General features: G+C 42.6%; 1 protein-coding gene across 1 annotated transcript in view; it reads right to left on the bottom strand.

The window, feature by feature from the left end:
• The window catches only part of rl (Mitogen-activated protein kinase rl), a 145,674-nt gene that overhangs the window by 34,112 nt on the left and 86,674 nt on the right, over window positions 1–24,888 (bottom strand). The window contains exon 6 of the mRNA XM_080276206.1: window positions 20,308–20,475. Within this exon, the coding sequence (XP_080132332.1) occupies window positions 20,308–20,475 (168 nt within the window). The remainder of the gene's footprint in view (window positions 1–20,307; window positions 20,476–24,888) is intronic.

Here is a 24,888-nt window from a genome sequence, read left to right as displayed (position 1 = left end):
TAAAAGTATGATTAAGTATGAGTTAAAGGTATGCATGAAAAACTTTATACATGATTTTATGCTTAAGAAAATTTATGCATATGGCCCCTGAAGCCCACGGAAAGCTGAATGACAGTAGGCCAGTTCATACGAGCTAAATCGCGGCCGTGAGGCTTCATCTTGAAGCAGGCAAAGTGCAAGAGCATGAGCTGCACACCTAGTACAGGTACGATGGTCCATCTTCGTCTGTAAATACTTGCTGCTTTCTTGCCTCTGCAGTCCCCGTATGTGTGAACACCTTTCCGGGAGAAATGCCGAAATCAGCATTTTCCCTCCTGCAAATCGGCGAAAAAAACGGCCACAATTTAGCTAGTGAGAACTGGACTTAAGATGATATACTTTATATTCTATTATTGCTGATACCAATTTTTCAGTTCTTCTACAAAAACATCATAGCATTGACAGGGTTACTAAAGATTGCATCTAACTCCGATGCTTTAAGCCTCTCCTTAGCTGAACATAACTGTGTGGGAGGGGGGGAAAAAAAAATCAGGTTAAAGGGGTTAAATTACCATGCTGCCTCTTCCAGCATAACCCATTCAAAGCATATACCTATATACCCATCTAACTCCTAAGCTTTAAGCCTTTCCTTAGATGAATATAACTGAATGGGAGGGAAAAAAAAAAATTAAGGTTAAAGGGATTAAATTACCATGCTGCCTCTTCCAGCACAACCCATTAAATGCATATAACCATCATGTGATTCTATCAATCTGTGACTTTAAGCCTCTCAGTGCCTTTTCTTGAAGAAAATATCTTTCATGCAACTAGGGTAGTGTCCTCAAAAGTACCACCACATCTAATCTCCTTTCTTATATAAACTTAACCTCGTGTGGTACACTAACAGCTTTACAGTAATCACTCCAATATCCGACGTGATAGAGCCATAGGTAGGTCCGGTTATTGGTTTTGTCCGGATATTGGGCCCCAGCTTATGGACTTGTACTTATGGACCCTAACCCAGAGAAACACCTATACAACTCCCTCTGGACATGCATAGCACCTATTTATGACCCAAATCACACCAATAAGGCACATAAATGACTGAAATAAATGCAAAAGAAACATAAAATGAGGGTTTCGAAGTATGTTCATTCATTAATAAACATTCTGGTACTTATGGACCCTAACCTACCCTAACTCAGAAAAACACATTCCTTCTGCACATGCATAGCTACTAACACCCTATTCACACCAATAAAGGACATTAAAGAGTGAAATGAGGTAAGTATAGTAGGGAAAAAAGTACAGTATGAAACATTCTGGCTACTTACAGCAAGTCCCTGGCCACCTCGATGAATAACCGCCTCCTCTCGGACTCTGACAGTAAGAACGATTTCCTGAAGCACTTGCAGTACACTGTTCCTGCAGTCTTGCACTGAACTTAATCAATAACACACAGAAGTCCATTCTCTTCACAGTGTTCACTTTTGTCCAAATAATGCCCCATTGTAACTTAGTGTTGCACTTTAACTTTTCCCATTTTTTAAAAATTTTCCAAAGGCAAAACAAACAAGTCTATTTATGTTACATTTTTTTTCTATTGAGTCTTTTCTCTCACAACTTTAAATCCTTAACACAACACACTGTTTTTTTCACTGCACAACACTCTAAATTCCTGTGTGGTCTAGTGGAGAAGTTCTTGCTGTTTATTCACTGTCAGAGTCCGAGAGTATCACTGGCAGGCGACCTAGGGGTGCATCGCTGGGTCATGGTGATGGCGTACCCACTGCAGAGGACTCTGAAGACAGCCGCAAACTCACGTCGAGCGGTGACTCCACCGTGGCTGATGTGCTGAGCTGTGGCTCGGAGCATGAGGGCCTGTCTTGGGGAGGCAACGGAGTGGAGCCAGGGCTGGGCACAGAGGGGGTCACGGGCCTGAAAAAACTGTCAATGGTTGATTGACGCAATGACCGACGATTCTGACGATTGATGATGCGCTGCCTGAAAGCACGCACTTCCTCCATGAGTCCCAAGGGCCCCATCTCCCTGTCGCAGTCCGGGTGTTCCAGGTAGTCTAGGACGAACTCTAGATGTTCCCGGAGTGAGCTCAGCTTGGGGATGGCTGGAGTAGTGTCCTGCTGAGAGGAGTCCGCATCATCATCGCCTTCAGCGTCGGAAACTTCAAGTTCGGTACTGACACCTGCAACCGAAGACGCGATCTCAATATCAGACAACGTCTGATACCCAGGATCGCCCTCGTCGTCATCCAACCACTCACGAACATCGTCCACATCTACATCGTCGCCGTGCGTACGTAGCCGTGCATGGAAGTCATCCAGGTCAAACCCTTGAAAATCGTACTCCACATCCGTTCTGAGAAGCAGACGAGACCAACCATTTTCAAGAGTTTTCACATGGACTTCCTTCCATGCACTGGCCCAGTTGTACAGCGCAGACTTGATGTTGTAGCGGCGAAGGTTTTCCAAAGTCCGCTTGCCTCGTGTGTCTCGTCCCTCCCTGCGCTCGTCCTCGTCCTCGAGAACAACCATCACCTCGTCCAGGAACTTCCGATGGTATAGGCGCTTTGTTGCCACGATCACTCCTTGGTCCATTGGTTGAATGACAGCAGTCGTATTAGGTGGCAGAAACATGCACCTAATACAGCCATTTTCAGCAACCAAGTCTTTGTCGCACGGGTGGGCAGGTGCATCGTCGAGTAGAAGGAGAGCCTTTACCTGGTCGCGCGGGATTCCCAGTGTCTTCGTCTGGTAATGGATGACCTCCTTGACGAAGTGACGGTGAAACCAATCTTTGAAGATCACAGCTGTGAACCATGCCTTCAAAGAATGGTACCAGACGACAGGAAGGACATCCATCACCCCACAAAGGCACCGAGGCTGCTTTGCACGGCCAACAACAACGGGCTTAAGCCGGTGCATGCCGTTAGCACTGGCACAACACAAAGCAGATATCTGTTCCTTGGAAAGCTTGCGGCCAGGTACACGCTTCTCCGTCTCCTTGGCTAGAGTGTTCGTTGGCAGCGAGCGATAGAATAGGCCAGTTTCGTCAGCGTTGTAGACTTGACCGAGAGTTAGGCCCTCTCTGTCGATCAAGCCTTTCACCTTGTGCCGAAACTCATCAACTCCATCCTCGTTAGCGTCCAATGCTTCGCCATGTGCTTTACGGTTGGTAAGGCCATGCCGCAACTTGAACATGAAGAGCCAACCCTCAGATGCCTTGAAGTCTAGGGCGTCGTGAAGCCTGGCGAACTTCTCAGCAGCAGCCTTCAGCTCCATTCCACGTACCATCACACCAGCAGCACGTTGCTGTCGTTACCAAATCAACGTGGATCGGTCGATTTCTGCAAACTTGGGGGTAAACATAACCTTCCTTTCCACGCTGCGTTTGCTTCTCGACGAGAAGTCAGCCGTGTACTGCATGAGTTTGTCTCAGGACCTCTTGATATCAAACAAAGTAGACCGGGCCTGGTTGAACTCGCGAAGAATGCGGGAAGAAGACCAACCCACATCCACTTTCTCCAATATCTCCCTCTTCTTCTCCAGAGTCAACACCACTCTCTTCCTTTTCTCAGGTGGCGGGGCCATCATCACACACACTAAGAGGAGGCCTGAGAGCAGCAGGAGGCCCTGCAGCAGGTAGGGCACCACCACAAAAGCGATCACGTGGGCAGCCATTACGACGAGCGTACACTCGCGGTGAGAGACAGGTGGGAAGTGGGGAGGATGCAGCGGCGCTCTATCGGATGTCGGATGAATGACGCGCCAAAACAATGCTCTCCCGCGGCGCGCGCGGTAAGTTCAAATTACGGATGGGAAAAAATCGTTTTTTATTTTTTTATGTTTTTGGGATTGTTGGATCCCAGGACGATTATGTCCGGGTAGTGGGGATGTTCGGTTATTGGGCGTCCGGATATTAGAGTGATTACTGTTAATTTGTTCTGAGAGGCTTTAAACAAGCTTCCTTGAGTCAGCCTTGTTCATCTAACATCAATTCTCCAAGTTTCAAAACCTCCAGCAGTAGCTCAAACCTGTAACCTTGAGGTCAATGTTTAAGACATCTGGTTGAAACATCATAGAATAAACTCCAATCTCTCACCTGTTTTTCTTAACCACCATATATAATCCATGTGTTAATATTCACTGTGTGTGTGTGTGTGTGTGTGTGTGTGTGTAATACTGTATATACCGGTATACAGTAGTCCCTCTCTATACTGAATCAACTGGGGGAAGCTTGATGCAATAAAGCCAATCATCCAGTAAGTCCAATGGTCCCCCTTGAAGTGGGATTTCAAGCAAATAAATGAGTGAAATGGCATATTCTACTATAAACCTCTAACTGGCGGGCGACATTATGTAACATCTGTGTGTGAGGAGGCGGGCATCATTACATAATGTCCGGCCATTTTCTGTCCTAATTTATTGGTGAAACTGGGCGATATGGCATCTTTGTCACCTACTGTCCAGCCCTCTACCTACCCAAGCCTTGAAACATGTAAAATAGAATATACGTGCACAAGTTGTTGTGTTATAAGTGTTCAAGTAAAACAGAATATATGTATGTAAGTTTTATTGTTATAAGTGTTCAAGTTGAAAAAACATACATACGATTTTGAAGACAATGAACAGTGTAAAGAATGCATAAATGATAAATTTAGTGTTCAGTGGTGAAGAAGAAGAAAATGAGTGAAGAGTCCATGCCCCAGGCATTCCTGGTGATAAGCTGCCTGTACGTGCTCCTCCCCTCCTCATCCTACATCCAGCAGAAGTATGACCACGTAAGTAACACCTCTTACCTTTGTTTTACATACATTTTCATCGATTTATGCATGTTTAGCCTTATTCCTTGATACAGTAAGCTCGCCCCGAACACGTTCTCGCCGAACGCGCTCACAATTATACGTGGTTAGTGCTGGGATACGTATAAGATAATGTAAGATTAAAGAACCATTACAAAAACTATATATTTACACAAGAGAGGCAGCCTTTGAAAGGCCAAATCCTCAAACATCAGTGCAGCACCACACACGGTTTGTTTTGATCACAAGATCGTGTCCTGCTTTTCCACAGTACTGTATTTGTAAGTTAAATATTTACATTACTGTTCTGGTACGTTTATGTACAAGTTAAAGTACTATTAAATAACGTTAAAGCAAGAAATAAAGTCTTATAACCAGTTTACCTGATAGGCGTCGGAATACTGTCTTTTTTATTTGTTTGTTAAAGATTTGCTGCACTGATTTTCCATGGTACTGTATTTGTAAGTTAAATATTTACTGTTCTGGTATGTATGTTAAAGCACTTAAATAAAGTTAAAGCATTAAATAAAGCCTTGTAACCAGTTAACGTGATTTATATGACTACCCATGATCAGCGGGTTCCGAGACAATTCTCCATCATCAATTCGCCATCAGACAATTCCCTGTCAAAACATGGACAATTCCCCGTCAGGACAATTTGCACCCAGAACAATTCCCTGTCATTCTATAAATATACTTATTTCGCTTTTGAATTATATTTTAGCATCACCCACTGCTGTCTTCATTAATGACGGTGAATTGTCTTGTTATTGTTGTGATGGCGAATTGACTTGACGATGAACTGTCCCGAAACCAATCGGCATCGGAATGTTGCCTTGTGTTTACGTATTTGTGTGTTGAAGTTTTGCTGTGCAGTACTGTATTTGTAAGTTATAACTTTAAATAAACCTTCTAATCATTTAAAGTGCTTCATATTGATTACCAATGGCCGATAACAGCAAAACACCACATTTAGGGGGTCTAGGGAGCAAAATAAGGAGTATTAAAACTTACAAGGTTTCGCGCCGAACGTGCCACAGTTGGAACAAAACCCTCGCGTTAGGGGCGAGCTTGCTGTAATTTATTTTTCCAAAAACATGTCACCCCATACAATCATATAACTGACAGTCGTCTGCCCATAAGGGGTTAAAAATGAAAACTATACCCATTTTGCACTTACTTGCCCCATAATTTCACACCCATGTCCTAGCAGTTCTTCATGACTAGCCTAAGCAGGTGGGAAAAACAACCGCCAGCATTGGTAACTACTTCCTGGGTCCCCCCATGAGTGGGAAGCGAGCCGGTCTGATCCAATAGGCCAGAGTTGTCCAGAATGTTCACGTTGTTTTTCCCATTTACCTGACGGTATCCGGTATGCATGATGGTTTGTCCTGGGACCTCAAAGTGTTTGTTAAATCTGATATCCAGTCTAGCAGGGTACGGTAAAGCAAGGGTCTACCATTATATAAGAATTCAGTCTTACAGGGTTGACATATAAGACACTTTTCAGTGTTATGAGTACCAAAAATTTTGTTACATGCATCAGTCAAGAATCTGAGAATCAGTTACCAACTGCACATAAAGAAAATTTAAAATGCAATCCTGCAAATTTCACTGTCACATTCCCTCAGGCCTTGGCAAGACACTGAGCCAGTCCTGGCGGTGGTGAGGTGATATAAGGGCACTTCAACCCCAATGAAATGGGACAATGTTCATATTGTATACCGTACAGCAAAGTCATGATTTAAGACAGTTTTTACTGTATATGAGAGATGTCACAATTCTTGTAATTGTAAAAATAATATATATGTGTGTTGAGCGCTAGTGAATTCCCTATGGAAGAACTGGCACTTTTGAGAAACAAATGGGAAGCAACTGAAGGATATGTGTCAGGAAAGGATGATATGCATTTGCAGCTCATATTTCAAACACAAAGGTGCACGTAAATATACGTGGTACAGAGGGAACGGGGATCTTGTTGAAAGAAGCCTGATTGATTATGTGCTCGTAGAGAGGTCGATGCTGGGAATGGTTGCTGATACGAGGGCCGTGAGAGGACGATGTGGAGGTCTGTCATATGATTGTGGTATGCATGATCAAGCTGACAGCAGTGAGGTGGACCAGGAGAGAAAGGAGCAGTCAGGGAGATAGACTGAAAGTCGAGAAGCTGAGGATCAAAGAATTGGCAGATGAATACAGGATCAAAGTAGAGGAGGAGTTAGAATAAGTGAATTGGAATTAAATGGATTTGGACAGCCTGTAGAATGCATATACGAACTGCTTAGTTAGAAATGCTGTAACGGTGTGGCAAGAGTAAAAACAAAGAAGAAAGGTACAGCATGGTGGGATGAAGAGGTTAAGAGAGCAGTGGAGGAAAAGAGGAAGAAGTGGCTAGAATGGTTACAGGACAGGAGTTCAGTTGAAATAAGAACTGAATATATTGAGAGCAAGAAGCATGTAAAAAGACTAGTGAAGAGGAAAAAGGAGGAGGTAAATGATGATCTAGGAAGAAAAATGAATGCAAACTACTCTGAAAATAGGAAGTTACTCTGGAAAGAGGTGCGGAAATGTAGCAGTGAAAACGGGGAAAAATCTGAAGGTGTGAAGGATGTAAGTGGTAGATTAACCCATGGGGATGAAGTACAGACCAGATGGAAAGAATATTTTGAAAACCTGATGAATGGGAACAGAGAGAGCAGAGCCACTGTAAACATGAGTTATTTTGAGGGTGTGCAGAAGGAATGCAGTGCCAGGAAAAGTAATACTTGCACAGGTAAAGAGCGGTGTGAAGCAGCTGAAAAATGGGAAAGAAGCTGGGGTTGTTGAGGTGTATGTAGAGATGATTAAGTGTAGTGGAGAGAGCAAAATGAAGTGACTATTGGAGATATGCAAGAAGGCATGGATGAGTGAAACTGTGTCAGCAGAGTGGAAAATGGCTGTGATTGTACCCCTGTACAAAAATAAAGGTGCGCGAAGTGAGTGCAAGAATTATCGTGGCATAAGTTTATTGAATGTGGTAGGGAAGGTATATGGAAAAAGTATTACAGAAAAAGTAAGAGAGATATCAGAATTCCTAGTGAATGATGAACAGGGTGGCTTTAGGAGTGGCAGAGGATGTGTGGATCAAATATTTGTGGTGAGACAGATGTTGGAGAAGGCTTGTGAGGACTATAAGGTGTTTATGGCATTCATGGATCTGGATAAAGCATACTACAAAGTAGACAGAGAAGGATTGTGGAAGATTTTGCGCATGTACGGTGTACATGGTAAGCTGCTAGATGCCGTCAAGAGTTTTTATGATGGTTTTGTCAAGGTGCACGACTCTGAGGTTGTTATTATCATGCCCTGGCAACCTACCATTCAAAAGTGTGTCTGCTTTTGTGTATAATATGAGACGTACGTGATTCGTGTATAATAATATTCGTGCATAATACATGTAATATGATTTGTGTGTATGATATGAAATCAGACGCACTTTTGAATGGTAAGCTGCCAGGGTATAATAATGACAACCTCAGAGTCATGCGCCACGACTACTGTGAAGCATGTGTATGGGTCAATGGGCATCTATGTGAATGGTGTGGGCATGCAATAGGGTTGTGTGATGTCCCCATGGTCATTCAATATATATATGGATGGGGCAATGAGAGAAGTAAAAACATGAGTACAGTACTCCCGCATTTTTTGCGGATTTTTTGTCTACGGTTTTGCCCTCTCGGGGATTTTCTTAGCATTAATAAGTTCAACTAAAATATCCTTGAATATACAGAAAACAAAAAATTTGAAATTCCCGCAGCTTCCAGTTGTAGCGCGGTAAACTCACGCCACCCTCTGTAGTCTGTCCCTTTCCCGCGGCCCCTCTGCCAGTGTTACCATATCTAGCATAATTTTATTCTTTTAGCATAATTTTGATCAAATATTCGAGTCTGGAATATTTTTTAGCATATTAGAAGTTTTAGAATCATTCTAGCATAATATAGAATGGAATGGAATATTTTTGGAATAATCTTATAAAAGCTACAAATCAGAGAGAGAGAGAGAGAGAGAGAGAGAGAGAGAGAGAGAGAGAGAGAGAGAGAGAGAGAGAGAGAGAGAGAGAGAGAGGGAGGGAGACGAATAAGGTAAGAAGATGTTTGAATAGTTGGTTACTTTCAGTTTGGGCTTGGTTGGGTTGGATTAGGTTAGGTTAGGTTGGATTAGGTTAGGTTAGGTTCGGTTTGGTTCAGTTAGGTTAGGTTAGGATAAGTTTGAGCTTTGTACTTTACCCATGAAACCTAGGTTTTTCCGATGGATTTTGGTACGATTCATTCGATTTTCAGCTTCATTTCAGTCGGAAATGACCATTTTCTGTGTTTCCCCCCCTCCCTATAACCTCCGATTCCCCAAAGATCCCCCATTATTGCAGGGGGATGGGGGGGGGGTCATATCTCAAAATCTGGTTATTTCTGAAGGAAATGATGCTCAAAATCGAATGAATCACATCAAAATCCATCAGAAAAACGTAAGTTTCGTGGGAAAAAGCAGTATGGGCAGAAAACCGATATTTATCCTCTTACTGTATGTAGGTTCATTTTAATATTTTCATAGTAAACAATACATAATTGATATGTTGCACGAATATGTATAGAATTTTATCATTTAGCTTCAAGTTAGCATAATTCATTTTTTACTTGGAACAAATTTGCTCAATCTAGCATAATTTTTTCATTGCCCTAGCATAATTTCGTTGTTTGGATATGGTAACACTGCTCTCTGCCCCGCATTCATCACTCCACGCCTGACTGCCTCATGTGTCTGTTGTACTTGTAACCGCAGTATGATACGAGCCTCTTGCCTCCCACTTGCTTTCCACATGGCCCCAGGACGTAAGCCAGCCTCACCAAAGGCTAATAATACAATTAGTAAGAACTCCAAAGTGACAAAACGATCAAGAAAAGTTATGACAGCAGAGAAAATTGTTACTGGACAAGCTAAGAAACGACCGTGGGAGTGTTTGCTATCACCAGTTAATGCATCTTTTTATTTTGTACTGTTTTGTGAATAAATGTGTAGATAATTGTGTATTACAGTACGGTGTTTACGTTTTTCCTTCATAATGGAGTATGTGCTTTCAATCTTGTAAGAAGGTATTTCGGGATGAGTATGGAGGTTTCGGGACAATTCGCAGTCACAAAAAACACAAAACAATTCGCCCTCATTAATGAAGATAGCTATGGGTGACGCTAGAATATAATTCAAAGGCAACTACAGCGAGGAAGAAACAAGTTAATTATTGACTAAAGGAGCAACTAATAAATAATATCCAGAACCTACGCTACTTAACATAGACTTTGCTGGATCCCCCTGAAATATAGTTATTAAAGTATTGATTAATTAATAAGTATATTGATAAAAGTATTGATTAGTATATTTATAGAATGGCGGGGAATCATCCAGGGTGCGAATTGTTATGAAGGGGAATCGTCCATGTTTTGACGGGGAATTGTCTGACGGCGAATTGTCTCGCAATCAGTATGGACATGGACTGTGTGATGGGCAGCATGGTGGACACAAGTGTAAGATTCAATTGTTAATAGAGTATTCGCGGAATTGACTTTTCGCGGGGGTTACAAGAACGTAACTACCGCGAAATATGCGGGATTACTGTAATGGAGAGGGGGATGGCGTTGGTAATGAATGGTGATGGATGGAATATCTCAAATTTGTTCTACGCTGATGATGCAGTACTGCTTGCAAGAGAACCTGGTAAAACAGTGCAAAGTTTTGCTGATGTCTGTGAGCATCATGCCTTGAGAGTAAATGAAGACGAGTAAAGTGATGGTTATCGAGAGAGAAGGTGACTCCTAGTGCGATGTTACAGTGAATGGAGAGTGACTGGAATTGGTGAGAGTTCACATACCTAAGTACAGTGATAGAAAAGAGAGGAAAATGTGCAAAAGAAGTGGAAAGTAGTGGCACAGGGAAGAAAAGTAGCCAATGCACTGAAGGCCTTGATAAGAAACATAGCCTTGAGTGCTACAACTGCACGAGGCATACATGAAGGAGTGTTAGTGCCAACTTTAACATATGAATGTAAGACTATGGTGTAGCATGAAAATGAGAAGTCAGGAGTGAGAGCAGTGAAGATGGGACTGCTGATGAATGTATGTGGAGTTCAGAGAGTGAATAGGATATGAAATAATGTGATTCATGAAAGATGTGGAATAAGGAAATCTGTGGACACCAGAACTGAAGACACTGTACTGAGATGATATAGTCATGTGGAGAGCATGGATAACAACAGAGTGGTGAAAAAGGTATAACTGGGCGTATCCGATGGAAGGAGGAGGCGAGGTAGGCCAAGGTGAAGGTGGAGGGTTATGGTGGATAAGTGCATGAGGAAGAGAGGTCTGGAAGCCGGTGAGGCTACGGGACTGACAAGAGATTGAGCTGGCTGGATGAACATTGTGAGGAGAAGCACATGATCGGGGATTTGGCACCCTTCTTTAACGTGACTTGACATACATAGCCTAGTGTTCTTTCCACTGCCTGAAATATTTTTCAAAGTCGGTTCTCAGTATCTCTGGCAGGTGCTTCATCACGTGTGTCATGATCTCTTCTCTAGGATGAACATTGTTCATGACATGCTGGAGTGTGTAAATTGCGATTCAGACTTTCTGAAGACTATTATCACTGGAGACGAGACTTGGGTGTACGGGTACAAACCAGAGGACAAAGCACAGTCATTCATTCCAGCAGAAGCATGCAGGGTCGCCTCAGCCAAGAAGAGCATGACAGGTCCACAACAGGATAAAATGCACTAGCATATTGACAATTTTTTCCAACTACCATGATGTTGTACATCACGAATACGCACCAAGAGGTCAGACTGTCAACAAACACTACTACCTCAAAGTTATTCGTCATATTTATGATGCAGTTCAATGGAACACAAGACCTTTGGAAAGAGGCAAGTTGGAAGCTGCACCATGACAATGCCCATGCCCTTTCTTCTCAGCTGCTTCAGGAATTTTTGGCCAAGCACAACATCCCGCTGGTCTGGCAGGTTCCTTACTCATCAGACATGGCTCCATGCAACTCTTGGTTACTCCCCATGCTAAAATTTCCGCTGAAGCGTTCCCGATTTGAGACGAGATCATCACAAATGTAACGAGGCACCTGCAGATGCCAAAAACCGACTCTGAAAAATATTTCCAGCAGTGGAAAGAACAATGGGCTGTGTGTGTCAAGTCAGAAGAGGCCTACTTTGAGGGGGATTAGTGTCCTAACTCAACAGGTCAGCAATTTATTTTTTTGAACCTAAGGTCGGACACTTTCTGAACAGACCTAGTATAATATAGGCAGACCCGTTAACGAAAAGTGATAAAAGCTTTAAAGAGGTTAATGATGAGGAGGCAGTAAAATTCATAAGTTATCCTGTTTAGTGCAATGAGTGTGAATGGGTTTTGTGACCAATTTTTGTTAGGACCAGATGGTAAATCGGTTAGAAAAATTTGGCTCTTACGATATGCGTCAAGTTTATGTGTTAACGTAAGAAGTTAGGTCAAATAACTACGATAGTTCAGTTCTTGTGACTTATGTTATCATACAAATTTATACTGTTTGGCTGACATGTTTATTATTCAAGGTTACTTCACTCGCGTTTACCATGGAAGTCATATGCAGTTACTAGCCAGAGTTCGGAGATTGTGGATGTGGTTGCAATTCCAATGGCATTTCTTAGGGATCTTTATGCTGCCATTACATTAGATACTGTATCCATTATGAATGGTTATATGTTAAGTCTGTATGTGTGTTTTAGATATAACTAACCTTTATTCCCCCCTTAAAACTACCTTACATACCATTATAGGTGTAAGCTGAATTGTCTTTTTCCACAGCTCATGTACAGTGCTCCGTCATACAAGAACGAGCACTCACTAAACAAGCAGATCTCCATAAACATAACTACTCATAACACTGGGACCCCCTGCATATCCTCCAGTATCCCTTTCAGGTCCTCTGATGGCCTGTAGTGGGTTATTTTCCTTTTGCTTTGTCTTACTCCTCCTCCTCCTCATCATCATCATCATAACAACTTCTTTTCCTACCTAAGGATGGGATGAAGTAAGATTCTGGGGACAAGAAAAATCCTTGGAGAAGCGGATCTAAAAGAGGTCTGCCAAATTAAATGGGCCACGCTTTTATTTACTCATCCATCCCCCCCCCAGAATCCTGACTCCATTACAGAGACATAAACATCCACACTTACATGGTTCACTCCAACAACTGTCGTGTCACCAAGACGAAAACAGATGGCAACAAATTTTCAAACCATCCCAAAACACAAGTCAGTTTCCCAACCTCATCAACCTTCATACCTCACATTCTCACACATTCATTTACCACATCTATCCATCTTCTTGGCCTACCATGCTTCCTCCCACCTTCATAACTGCTCATACACTGTACACTCTTCCACCACCATACTAACATCTATTCTTTCCACATGTCCTTACCATCTAAGCACATTCTCTTCAACCCTAGTGTCCAACTTCCTACTCCTTATTTTAAATTAATCACTTTACCCCTAATCCTGTCCACTTTCCACACTCTACACATATTCCTCAATAATTATCCTATTTCGATTGCTCTTATTCTTTTTATTTTCACACCACTCCCAAGTCTCACACCCACATGATAAAGCAGGCGCAGACAATCCTTCATGCAAGCCTCTCATGGCTGCTGAACTCAGATCTCTGTTTATATCAATGACTTCACAGCACCAGCCATTTTCCTTCCCTGTAATACTCCACATTGTACTCCTCTCTTCCTATTTCTCCTATCTTTCCTGTCACTTCTTATTCCTTTTCTTTCCTTTACAGGTGGCTTTACATTGAGTGACAAGCCAAATGGTTTCCTGTAAGCCAAGAACCCATTTACAACGCTGGGTGGTAACCATATAACCAAACCATACGTGCTCCCTACGTGTCAACAAGTGGGTTGGTGGAGGGTTGGTGCCACTCCCTGTAAAACAACTACAGTAGAAGTCCGATTTTTCGGCATCTATGGGACCAGGCAAGTGCCGAAAAATCAAAATTGCCGAATTATCAAAAACCCTACCCACTCAGTACCTTATATGTTTCGGTGAACACTATCATCACTACTCATATCATTACAAATGTGTTTGTAGAGAGTACTGTATACTGTTTGATACTGTACAATACTGTAATGAATATAGTACTATACATGAATATGAAAAATAAAGAAATTAGGTAACATACTGTATATAAATGTAATGGTACAGTAGGCCTACAAGTTCAAGTAGGTTCCTTATTTACATATGTACAATAGAAGGGGTTGATTGGAGTCTGTTACTGCTGGAAGAAGTCCCCAGAAGTAGAGGGGACGAAAAAAATCGGAAAATCTGCCGAACCATCAGAGATTTTCGTAAATGGGACTATTTCTCAAAACTGCTGAAATGTCAGATTTGCCGGGGAATTGGATGCCGAAGAATTGGACTTTTACTGTAACTCAGTGTCAAATGGCCACCCTTTACGGGATTATGGTGTCTGGCAATAGATAGATAGATAGATACATCATTTGCACATTTACCTCTCTTCTCTATCAATGCACCCAAGGACAGCTAGCATCAAAAGTCATCACTTCTCCTACTTTTCTCTCCATGCACTCTGAAGGTAAGTACGAAGGCCTTCCCAAAACCAGCCATTTTCCTTCCCTGTACTACAGTGCTCCACTTCGTACTTCCTTTGCACATTTACCTCTCTTCTCTATCACTGCACCAAAGTACAGCTGGCATCAAAAGTCCTGTCACCTCTCCTGCTTTTCTCTCCACACACTTTGAAGATAAGTAAGAAAAATCCACAGCAACAAATACTGTACTGATGACTTCATTATGACTTCAGCCTGAAGTCGTATAAGTGATGTTACTGCATGTCCACCAGATTGATTTTCAAAGTTCATGGAGAAAGTGGTAGGAAAGGCAACAAAACTTTTTATGCAGACTGTATTGCAATGAACATACAGCTGACTGAAACTGAATATTTTCATACACAGTATATGTGACAATGCCACCTGCTGTTGTGAAATCATCAGCCACCTAGTTCACCACGATGGTCTCTCACATCAGGCAATGCAGATGACACCAGATGACACCTTATTGATCTCCTTTTCTACAGAGTACTGACAAACAAACAGTTTCACAGAATATTTTTTTTTTCAGGACTTGCAAAACCATTTACAGTAAACCCTCTCTAATTCAAATTAATTGGGGGGGAACCCCATGTTGAAATATCCGAAAATTCGAATTATCAGAGCACATGCCTGTCCCTATCCCCAAAGCACACCCATGCTCACTAAAACATGGCTTTTTCACAAAAACATTGAACAGTACAGTACAGTACTATGCCCATGTCCCATACCACCTACCACTGCCTGCCAGTGTTGTGTGGATGGTCGCTGTGATGAGATGCGTTTATTTGCTTATTTCCTTGCTCCTAATTTCCTCTCAGAACTCTGAGCACGTGGTTCCAAACTAACTTTTGTTAGACCTAAGCACTCTGAATGTGCTATAAACACAAGAAAAGTATTTATTCCAAAGGAAAATGTAAAATTGTTGGACTAAGTGACGTGTGATGTAGTTTAAATGCAAACAATCGGACATAAAATGAGTCGGATGTGTTTACGATGTGGTTAGCTTCTTTGCTGGAAAAAAAAAAATAATAATAATGATGAAGGAGCAGTAAAATTCATGTTTTTGCCTTTAGTGCAACAAGTGTGAAGAAAAAAAAAGGCTTTGTGCCTGACTTTTGTTATCAACTGACGGTCTTTGGTCGAGAAAATTCGGCTCTTAAGGTATGTGAAGACACTATGTGTTGACGTAAATAGTTGGGTTAAGGTAATTATGTGAGTTCAGTTCTTGTGAATTATACCTTCATAAAAATTATACTGCTTGGCTGACTTGTGTATTATTCACAAGTACTTCATTTGTATGTATCTGACAATTGAGATGTATGCAAATACTCCATGCTGATGACATCAGTATAGTTTTTTTTCCTTTATTGTTGATGACTAATGACTTTCAAAAATAGTTTCACATAGCATTTTTTTTTTTTTTTTTTTTTTAATGATTGCACCGAAAGTGGTTCCTTGCAAAATATGTGTGATGCTAGGCGGCCACTGACGTGTTGGTTTCGTCAAGTTTTTTCTTGATTGGTAATAAGGACTATCAAGAAGCTTATTGGCAATCCTTGGAGGTTAAAATTTTTATGGGGACTGTGTCCCCCCTGTGGCGGGGGGGACACAATTTGGCCGCACTATGGGGTGGTACTACTACTCTGCGGCCAGGTTGTGTTAGGAAGAATACTGCCACCGTATTCCCTGCATGTCAAAAAAGGCGACTAAAAGGGGCAGGGTGAGGGGACTAGGGACCCCCTCCTCTGTTTTTTAGTTCCTAACAAGAGACAGGCCAGTGAAAGGGATGGGGATTGAGTTATCCCCATACCCTGAAGATTGGGTCTATGAATGTGCGTGGATGTAGTACAATTGAGGCTAAAAGGGAGGAGATTGGGAGAATGTTTGTGAGAAGAAAGTTGGATGTGTTACCTTTAAGTGAAACGAAGAAGAAAGGGAAGGGTGAGTGTTTGGAAGTGTGAATGGATTATCAGGTGTTGATAGGGGAAGGGCATGAGAAGGTGTGGCCTTGTTAGTGAGTCCGGAAGTACAGCAGTGTGTGATTGAATGGAAGGTGTCATCGAGACAGATGTGGGTGAAAGCGAAGTTTGAACATGAGTTATGGGTGTCTGTGAGTGCATATGGGCCTGGTAGTGAAAGGGATGAAGAAGAGAGGGAGTCCTTCTGAAATGATGTTGATGAGTGTCTGCAGAGTTTTGGAGGGAATGTGAATGTGGTAATGATGGGAGATCTGAATGCTAGAGTGGGAAATGTAGCAGTTGAAGGTGTAGTTGGTATGCATGGTGTGCCTGGAAGAAATGAAAATGGGGAACGAATGATAGGGATATGTGTTGAGCGAGAGATAGTGATTGGAAATATGCTGCTTGAGAAGAAAGATATTTATAAGAATACATGGGTGAGACAGGAGGGTGGAATGGTTGTGGATAAAGCACTGATGGACTATGTGGTTGTATCTAGAAATGTAATACAAAGATTGTTGGATGTGAGAGTTCTGAGAGGGAAGGGTGGAGGTATGTCTGACCACTATCTGGTGGAGGGAAAGTTAAGAGTAGGTAAGAGATGGGTGAGAGCTAGGAGGGTTAGGTGTGGCAGGGAGGTTTTGAAAGTGAGTGAGTTGGATAAAAGAGAGAAAATTATAGAGTATCAGGAGAAATTGAAAGATGAGTGGAACGCAGTGAAAGATCAGGAAAATAGCAGTGTGGAGGAGGAATGGCAGTTGTTTAAGTGCTGTGGTGGGGCATGCAGAAGTGTGTGGTGTGAGACGTGTGGGTGGTGGTGTAAGAAAAGGAAGTGAATGGTGGTGAGAGGAAGTAAGTATGGCTGTGGCTGAGATGACAAGTGCACATGAAATGAGGCTGCAAAGGAAGGATGAGGTGTCATATGAGAGGTATAAGGAAAAGAGGAATAGGGCGAGAAGGGCTGTGCGTGATGCTAAAGTGGCAGCAGATGAGAGGTGGAGTAGGCGGCTGACTATGAATTATCAACAGAACATGAAAATGTTCCGGAAGGAGGTTAAAAGGGTGCGAAAGGGAGAGGCTGGGAAGGAAGAGCGAGTAAAAGCAGAGGATGGAAGGATGTTAATTGAGATGGATGCAGTAAGGAAGAGATGGGCAGAGTATTTTGAAAGACTGTTAAATGTAGAGGAGGAAAGAGTGTTTGAGATTGTGGTAGATGGAAGGGTGCAAGGAATAAATGTGTTGGGAGAGTTGAATGATTGTTTGATCACGAAGGAGGAAGTGGAGAAGGCAGTAAAGGAGATGAAAACGGGGAAAGCTGCAGGTATGGATGGGTATGCTGTGGAATGCCTGAAGGGTGGTGGAGTGACTATTGTTGACTGGTTAGTAAAACTGTTGAATGTGTGCTTTGTGAAAGGTATGGTGCCAATTGACTGGGCAAGTGCTTGCGTGGTCCCGTTGTATAAAGGCAAGGGTGATAAGTATGAATGTACTAGCTTTAGGGGTATAAGTCTGTTGAGTGTTGTAGGTAAGGTGTATGGTAGAGTGTTAATTATGAGAGTTAGATTGGGTACAGAGGGAGTGATTTGTGATGAGCAGTGTGGCTTTAGGAGAGGGAAGGGATGCGTGGATCAGGTGTTCGCTGTGAGACAAGTGTGTGAAAAGTATTTAGCGAAAGGCAAGGATGTGTTTTGGGCATTCATGGATTTAGAGAGAGCGTATGATAGAATTGATTGGGAGGCTTTGTAGACTGTTTTAAGATTGTATGGACTTGATGGTAGGTTACTAAAAGGGGTGAAAAGTTTTTATGTAAATAGTAAAGCGTGTGTAAGAGTGGGAAATGCTATGAGTGATTGGTTTCCCGTGAGAGTGGGGCTGCGACAGGGATGTGTGATGTCACCTTGGTTGTTTAATATTTATATGGATGGTGTTGTAAGGGAGGTGAATGCAAGAGTTTTAGGTGGAGGTCTGAGTCTGGTGAATGTCGATGGTGGAGAGTGAAATCTGAAGCAGCTGCTATTTGCAGATGATACTGCACTGGTGGCTGATTCAGAAGAGAGATTGAGACAGGTGGTAGAGGAGTCTGGAAGGGTGTGTGACAGGAGGAAATTGAAAGTAAATGAGAATAAGAGTAAAGTGATGAAGTGCACAAGGTTGGTAGATGGTAGGAGGATGAATATACTGTAGTTCTGAATGGTGAGTTGCTTGAGGAGGTAGAGTGTTTTAAATATTTAGGTTCACATGTTGCTGTGGATGGAAGAATAGATGCAGAAGTGAAGTTTAGAATGAATGAAGTAGGTAAGATGCTGGGATGAAAGAAAAAAGTTTTTAGATGTCGTTCGCTTAGAATGGATGTAAAGAGAAGGTTGTATGAGGGTGCTGTGGTACCGACTGCGTTATATGGGGATGAAACATGGATTATGGGTGTAGCAGAGAGGAAAAGTTTGAATATAATGGAGATGAGGTGTCAGAGGAGTGTGTGTGGAGTGACGCGTATGGATCGAGTGCGAAATGATGAAGTGCGAAGGAGAACTGATGTTGCTCGGGAGATGGATGGTAGAGTTGAGAAGAGGGTGTTGCGATGGTTTGGGCATATGGAGAGAATGGATAATGAGCGACTGGTGAAAAAGATAACTAGATCTGATGTGAGAGGTGTAAGGCTGAGAGGGAGACCACGAATAGGATGGATGGACAGTGTGAAGAAAGCGCTGGATGCGAGAGAGATGTCTGTTGAGTAAGGAAGAGTGGCTGTGTGTGACAGAAATAAATGGAGAGAAATTGTGAATTAATAAATGATGACGCAGCCCTGAGGGGATATTCTCCCGCATTTGGTCTGATCAGTTAGTCAGGTCAGTTGCGGGTAAAGGGATGGGTCTATTATGATGTGGCAGGGGTAAACCAGTTCTGCTGTCGGGCCCTGCTGCGCATGTTACTGACTGCACTGCGCAGTTGACCCTTGTGCGGTGTAGTGCAGTGAGGATCTGTCCCTTCTCCCCTCTGGGGCTAAGATGTGAATGAATGTGTTTGAATCGATGAGTAAATGGGGAGTGTGTCGTCATGTCTCGGTTACCTCCCTTTCCTTGGGGGAAGCAGCCTAGGTATATAGACAGACAGATAGATTAGGGGGCAAAACTAGTTGGTTAGGTTAGGTTAGGCTAATATGCACTGATGCGTCCAGTCGGCGACATCGTATGTAAACACACTGCCTTGGGTGTCTTACAGCAGACATTAATAATAACTTATCTTTAAATATATTTTTAATGAAAAATACTGGGCTCCTAGAACCTAACCCCCTATTTTACATGCAAATATATGTCACGTTTTAGGATGGAGACCAGTCAGAGCACGTCTGTTACGGAGAGAGACTCGGGCTGAACTGAGCAGTGTGGTGAGGAGACATTGGCGGGAATTCCCCAACTGAAACCCTTGTTTGGACTTGTCTTGCTTAATTCGCATTTCTGTCCGAATTAAAACTGTCTGGTGGTCAAAAAGATCTGAATTAACCGATATCTAATTTATTCGGGTTCAAATTAGAGAGGGTTTACTGTACTTACAAGACCATTTTTCTTTTCTTTACATCTAATTAAATACTGTAATACTGTACAGGTACCTCAAATCTGTTCAAATTCTTTCCATATTCCTTTTCTAAATGTTGTGGAGGGGTGCCTTCAGATGGCAGTGCTGATATAATCAGGCAACCATAAAAATGACCTCAAGCAGCTCTCCTAAAGAGGATGGTAGGCTGCAGGATAATGGCAGCTTTAGCCTGCAGTCTACCAGGTTCATGATCATACTGAGACCATAACAACAACAGCAACTCCTTTTCTCATCGTATAGACAACAATACCTATCAATTCATACCTTCTCATTGATGATACAATCAAGGTCCTCCTGGCATGGCGAACCAAGGATACCCAGAATATGGTTAAGCTGGTCCAAGTAATGCTTCCCAGGGAACAGCGGCCGGTTGGACAACATTTCCGCCAGGATGCAGCCCACCGACCAAATATCAATAGACTTGGTGTATCCCTGGAAACATAATTTAGTTATCAGATACAAGCAGTATTCTTAGCTTCTATCCATGTATCCAGCACAAAAATTGTGTGCAGTATAGTTTTTATCTAGTTGTATCATAAAGGATATGAGCTATGGTCATGTTGTCCCGTTTCAATACCTACTTTTCTATAATACAGTAATCCCCGTACTATCCGGACGCCCACTTTTCGGACACCCCACTTATGGACATTGTGGGCCTGGACCTTCGGAACCCAAAAATGACCCAAAAAAGAAAAAAATCCCCTCCAAATCCAATTTTTTTCCCACTCATAATTTGAAAATGCCCCGCAACGACGAACAGCTGTTTACACCACGGCCCCTTCACCCTTTCCTTCCTCCCCCTCCCCCCTCCCCTGTCAGGGTTGCCATTTGGTATTTTCATTACCAAATGTAGGCCAATTTGGTAATGAAAAATTTGTTTGGTAATGAATCAGAATAATGCATTACCAAACGGATTTTTCACATGTATGAGGGTAGGATGGAGATGGTGGATTGTTTGTTCTCTCTGATTAATCTGCTAGCCTACATAGCGTGAAAAAAATCAACATGCTGTTAATTATAAGGAGAGTGATTACATGTATTTCCACTTGTATATATAATTAGTGAAGAATAAATGCTAGCTTTACGAATTTGGTAATGAAGTGTTAAATTTGGTAATGTGGCCATTGCGATCTGGCAACTCTGTTTCCCCGTCACCAACACTCCCAACAGTTATTGCCTAACTTCGATCGCGAGTAGATGCTTAATGTAATGGATGTTACATGTGCTCGTTTTTTGTGAATAAACTGCAAATACCTCGCCACAAGACCACATGGGAATTTACAGTGTTATGCAGTGTTAAGAAATTAGAATTTAGAGTGCAAAGGATTAACTGTGGAGTGCAAATTGGCAGTTGAAACTGGCGTGGTGCAGTTAAGAACAATGTGCAGTGTTAAACAATTATAACTCACAGTGAAAAGAAGTAAGTGCAGCACAACACTGGATTACTGTATGTGCTTCAACAGCATTGTCACCACTGTCAAAGCCTTAAAGAAGGCGGCCACAGACATGCTGTAAGTACCCTGGCTGAGGCACAGTCACTTCTAATTCCTCATTCTTTGGTTCCTTTTCACTTATTTCATGCTTTATGTCCATTATTGGTCTGAAAAGGGTCTTACATAGGTTTAAATAGGTGCTATGCATGTCTAGTAGGGAGCTGTATAGGTGTTTTCTGAGTCAGGGTAGGTTAGGGTCCAGAAGTACAAGTCCAGGAGGCTGGGGCCTATTTTCCAGACGGGACCACTTTCTGGACATGCCTTTGGCTCTATTACATCGGACAGTGGAGAGATTACTGTACCTATAGCCCTAAAACACAAATGTTCCTTGTTCACACTACATCCCCTTCCAAACTGTTCCAATTATTTATACTTTTATTTTGGAAATTAAACTTTTCCGTCCCCCCCCCCCCCACTGTTAAGACATTCACTTTTCCTCATTTTAAATTCACATACTCTTGTCCATCTGTAATCTTTCACAAAAAATACTTTCTTTCCACTCTGTATCTGATTCTACATGCAAAGTCAATATGAAATGCAGTGTAGCTTCTACCAACTCAGGCAATTTTAGTATAGTTATACCTGTACTTGATCTATTAAGATTTATAATGGTTTATCTAATCACCTGGGTAGAATAATTCCTCACTTAGCATGCTTTAACTTAACATGCCACTGATCATCATTTAGCATTCAGGCTGTGTCATGAAGGGTCAAGGTTGTTACAAGTCACACTACTGTTGCACTAGTATTTACCTCAGTACAGGCATACACCGAGATCCAGCGAATCATTAACAGATGATAAGCTAGACCGAACAAAAGAACTGGAGGAACATTCCCACAATCTGAACGGCCGTCATTTCACTAGTCCGAACACTCAACCCCTCTGTAGGTTGGAAACGTGCATGTCTGCACGCATATGTGGTGGTGTACGAGGCTCTCCCAGTCCTCCCTCCATCCCCTCTCTTCTCCCCCCTTCCCTGGTCCCTCCTCCATCCCCTGCCACACTCAGCACTGCCAGGCATGTCTCACTCCCCCAGCCCTGGTTGTCTTCCTCCCCATCCCTCCACCCTCCCCCACCCCTGCTTGTCTCGTGTGTGTGTGTGTGTGTGTGTGTGTGTGTGTGTGTGTGTGTGTGTGTGTGTGTGAGAGACAGAGACAGAGAAAGATGGGGGGGTAGTAAGGCAGTTTGGCTTTCTTGTCTCCCTCCCTGTCCCCCCACTGTCCCCCATCCACCCTTTCTCCCTCCCCCACCTTCCCTTGTCTTCCTCCACATACCGCCATCCTCCTCCACCCTTGCTTGTCTCCCTCCCAGTCCCCCCACCCTTCCCTACTCCTGCTTGTCTCCCTCCTCAATTCCCCCACCCCTACTTTGCATGCTGCCAGCTGCCTGCCTGGCTGTCTGTTACCCTGAAGCATCTCAACACCTCACATCCCACCCACCTTACCTTCCTCAATGTCATGTTTGATGTCTCATTTTTTAACAGTAATACTGTTTATGAGGATCATAACATTACCTATGGTGTTTCTGTGCCAGTCTCTACTGATTGAGTAAGGTATATGAGAGTTTGGGTTTGGGCCTGGAATGCATCTCTGGTTTTTCTTCAGTATCTTATGGAGAAAATTGCTTCGAAATCCGACATACTCGCTGACCGAATACTCCCACTGGTACACAACACTATCAGATATTGGGGTAGGCCTGTATATCATATACTCCTTTAAACTGCTTATGAAGTTGAACATATAATGCTGTGTACTTCCCATGGTTCAAAATGGATAAGATCAAGAGGCTTTTTTTTTTTTTTTTTTTTTTTTTTTTTTTTTTTAATGGAAATCTGTTAGTACCATCAGTAATGTGGAAAGACATCCACCTGCTTGGCTTCCCTTCAGTAATCACTGCATCCATGTTATGATTAACCCCATAATCATGGTCTGAATGGTTCAGGTTTGAAAATTAACGAATCAACAATGACAATTTTCTGTCCAACAAGATATTCATTCATTCATCATCATAACCTCTGTTGCCCCAGGAGAAGCAAGAGAAGCCCGGGACTGTGCATGTTGGTCCTGACACTTAAGATGAAAGTGACCAGCCTCACTCATCCCACAGTGGCATTACATAAGAAATAAACCCCAACCTGCATCAGGTCAATCCAACTGGAGCACCTTAATTACCCACTAAATTACCAGGCACCATAATTTGGTCAAATGGTTACCATCCAAAGTAGTAAATGGTTTCCTGGTGTACAGGAAACCAGTTGGCTTGTCACTCAGTGTAGAGTCACCTGCAGACAGAAGGAAGCAAAAAGAATGAAGGACAGAAAGACAGAAGAGGAAGGCAGGAAAGAAGGAAGTGAGGAAAGGGCAGTCACCCAAAAGCAGCACTACACTGAGTGAGTGGATGATGAGTGCCCCCACCCAGACAGAAGCACAAAACTAGACTTTACTCTAGTGGCTGAATCGGTACAGAGGTAGCCTGCAGTCCTAATGGACCCAGGATCGAATCCTGGCTGGGGCAGGGAACAATTTCAGGATCTGAATTTCCTAAAAAGCAAACTTTCCTGATCTACCTGATGACCCGCATACCTGTCATAAAAATACCCCCGTTAATACCAATACACCAGTCCTGTATGAAACAGCCCTAGCATGTATTCAATATGGATGGTGGGTGTTAGTGCCGAAGTGATGACATGTGGAGGTGTAGGACTACTGGGCCTTGGGATAGGTCACTGCCCCCGAGATCTAGGCCATGAAGCCTTTGCCCAGAGTCAGACACGGAAAAAAAAAAAAAAAAAACATGACTCAAGTGAGTCCAGTATGAGCTAACATGGGTAAACAAATTACTGCAGGACACTGTCAATATAATGGCAACCTTGAAAACTAAACCACGTTTTTTTTCAGTAGATACAGTACAGTAATCACTCCAATATCCGACGTAATAGAGCCATAGGCAGGTCCGGATATTGGTTCTGTCCGGATATTGGGCCCCAGCTTATGGACTTGTACTTATGGACCCTAACTCAGAGAAACACCTATACAACTCCCTCTGGACATGCATAGCACCTATTTAAGACCCAATTCACACCAATAAGGCACATAAATGACTGAAATAAATGCAAAAGAAACATAAAATGAGGGTTTAGAAGTATGTTCATACATTAATAAACATTCTGGTGACTGGCTCCTGGACTGGCACTTATGGACCCTAACCTAGCCTAACTCAGAAAAACACCTGCCTACTGCACATGCATAGCTCCTAACACCCTATTCACACCAATAAAGGACATTAAAGAGTGAAATGAGGTAAGTATAGTATGGAAAAAAGTACCGTATGAAACATTCTTATGTCCGGATA

Source organism: Coenobita brevimanus, chromosome 64 (genome assembly GCF_032717465.1).
Source record: "Coenobita brevimanus isolate Jiangsu-jjx chromosome 64, ASM3271746v2, whole genome shotgun sequence".
Taxonomy (NCBI): domain Eukaryota; kingdom Metazoa; phylum Arthropoda; class Malacostraca; order Decapoda; family Coenobitidae; genus Coenobita; species Coenobita brevimanus.
This window is presented reverse-complemented; position numbering and strand designations above follow the sequence as displayed.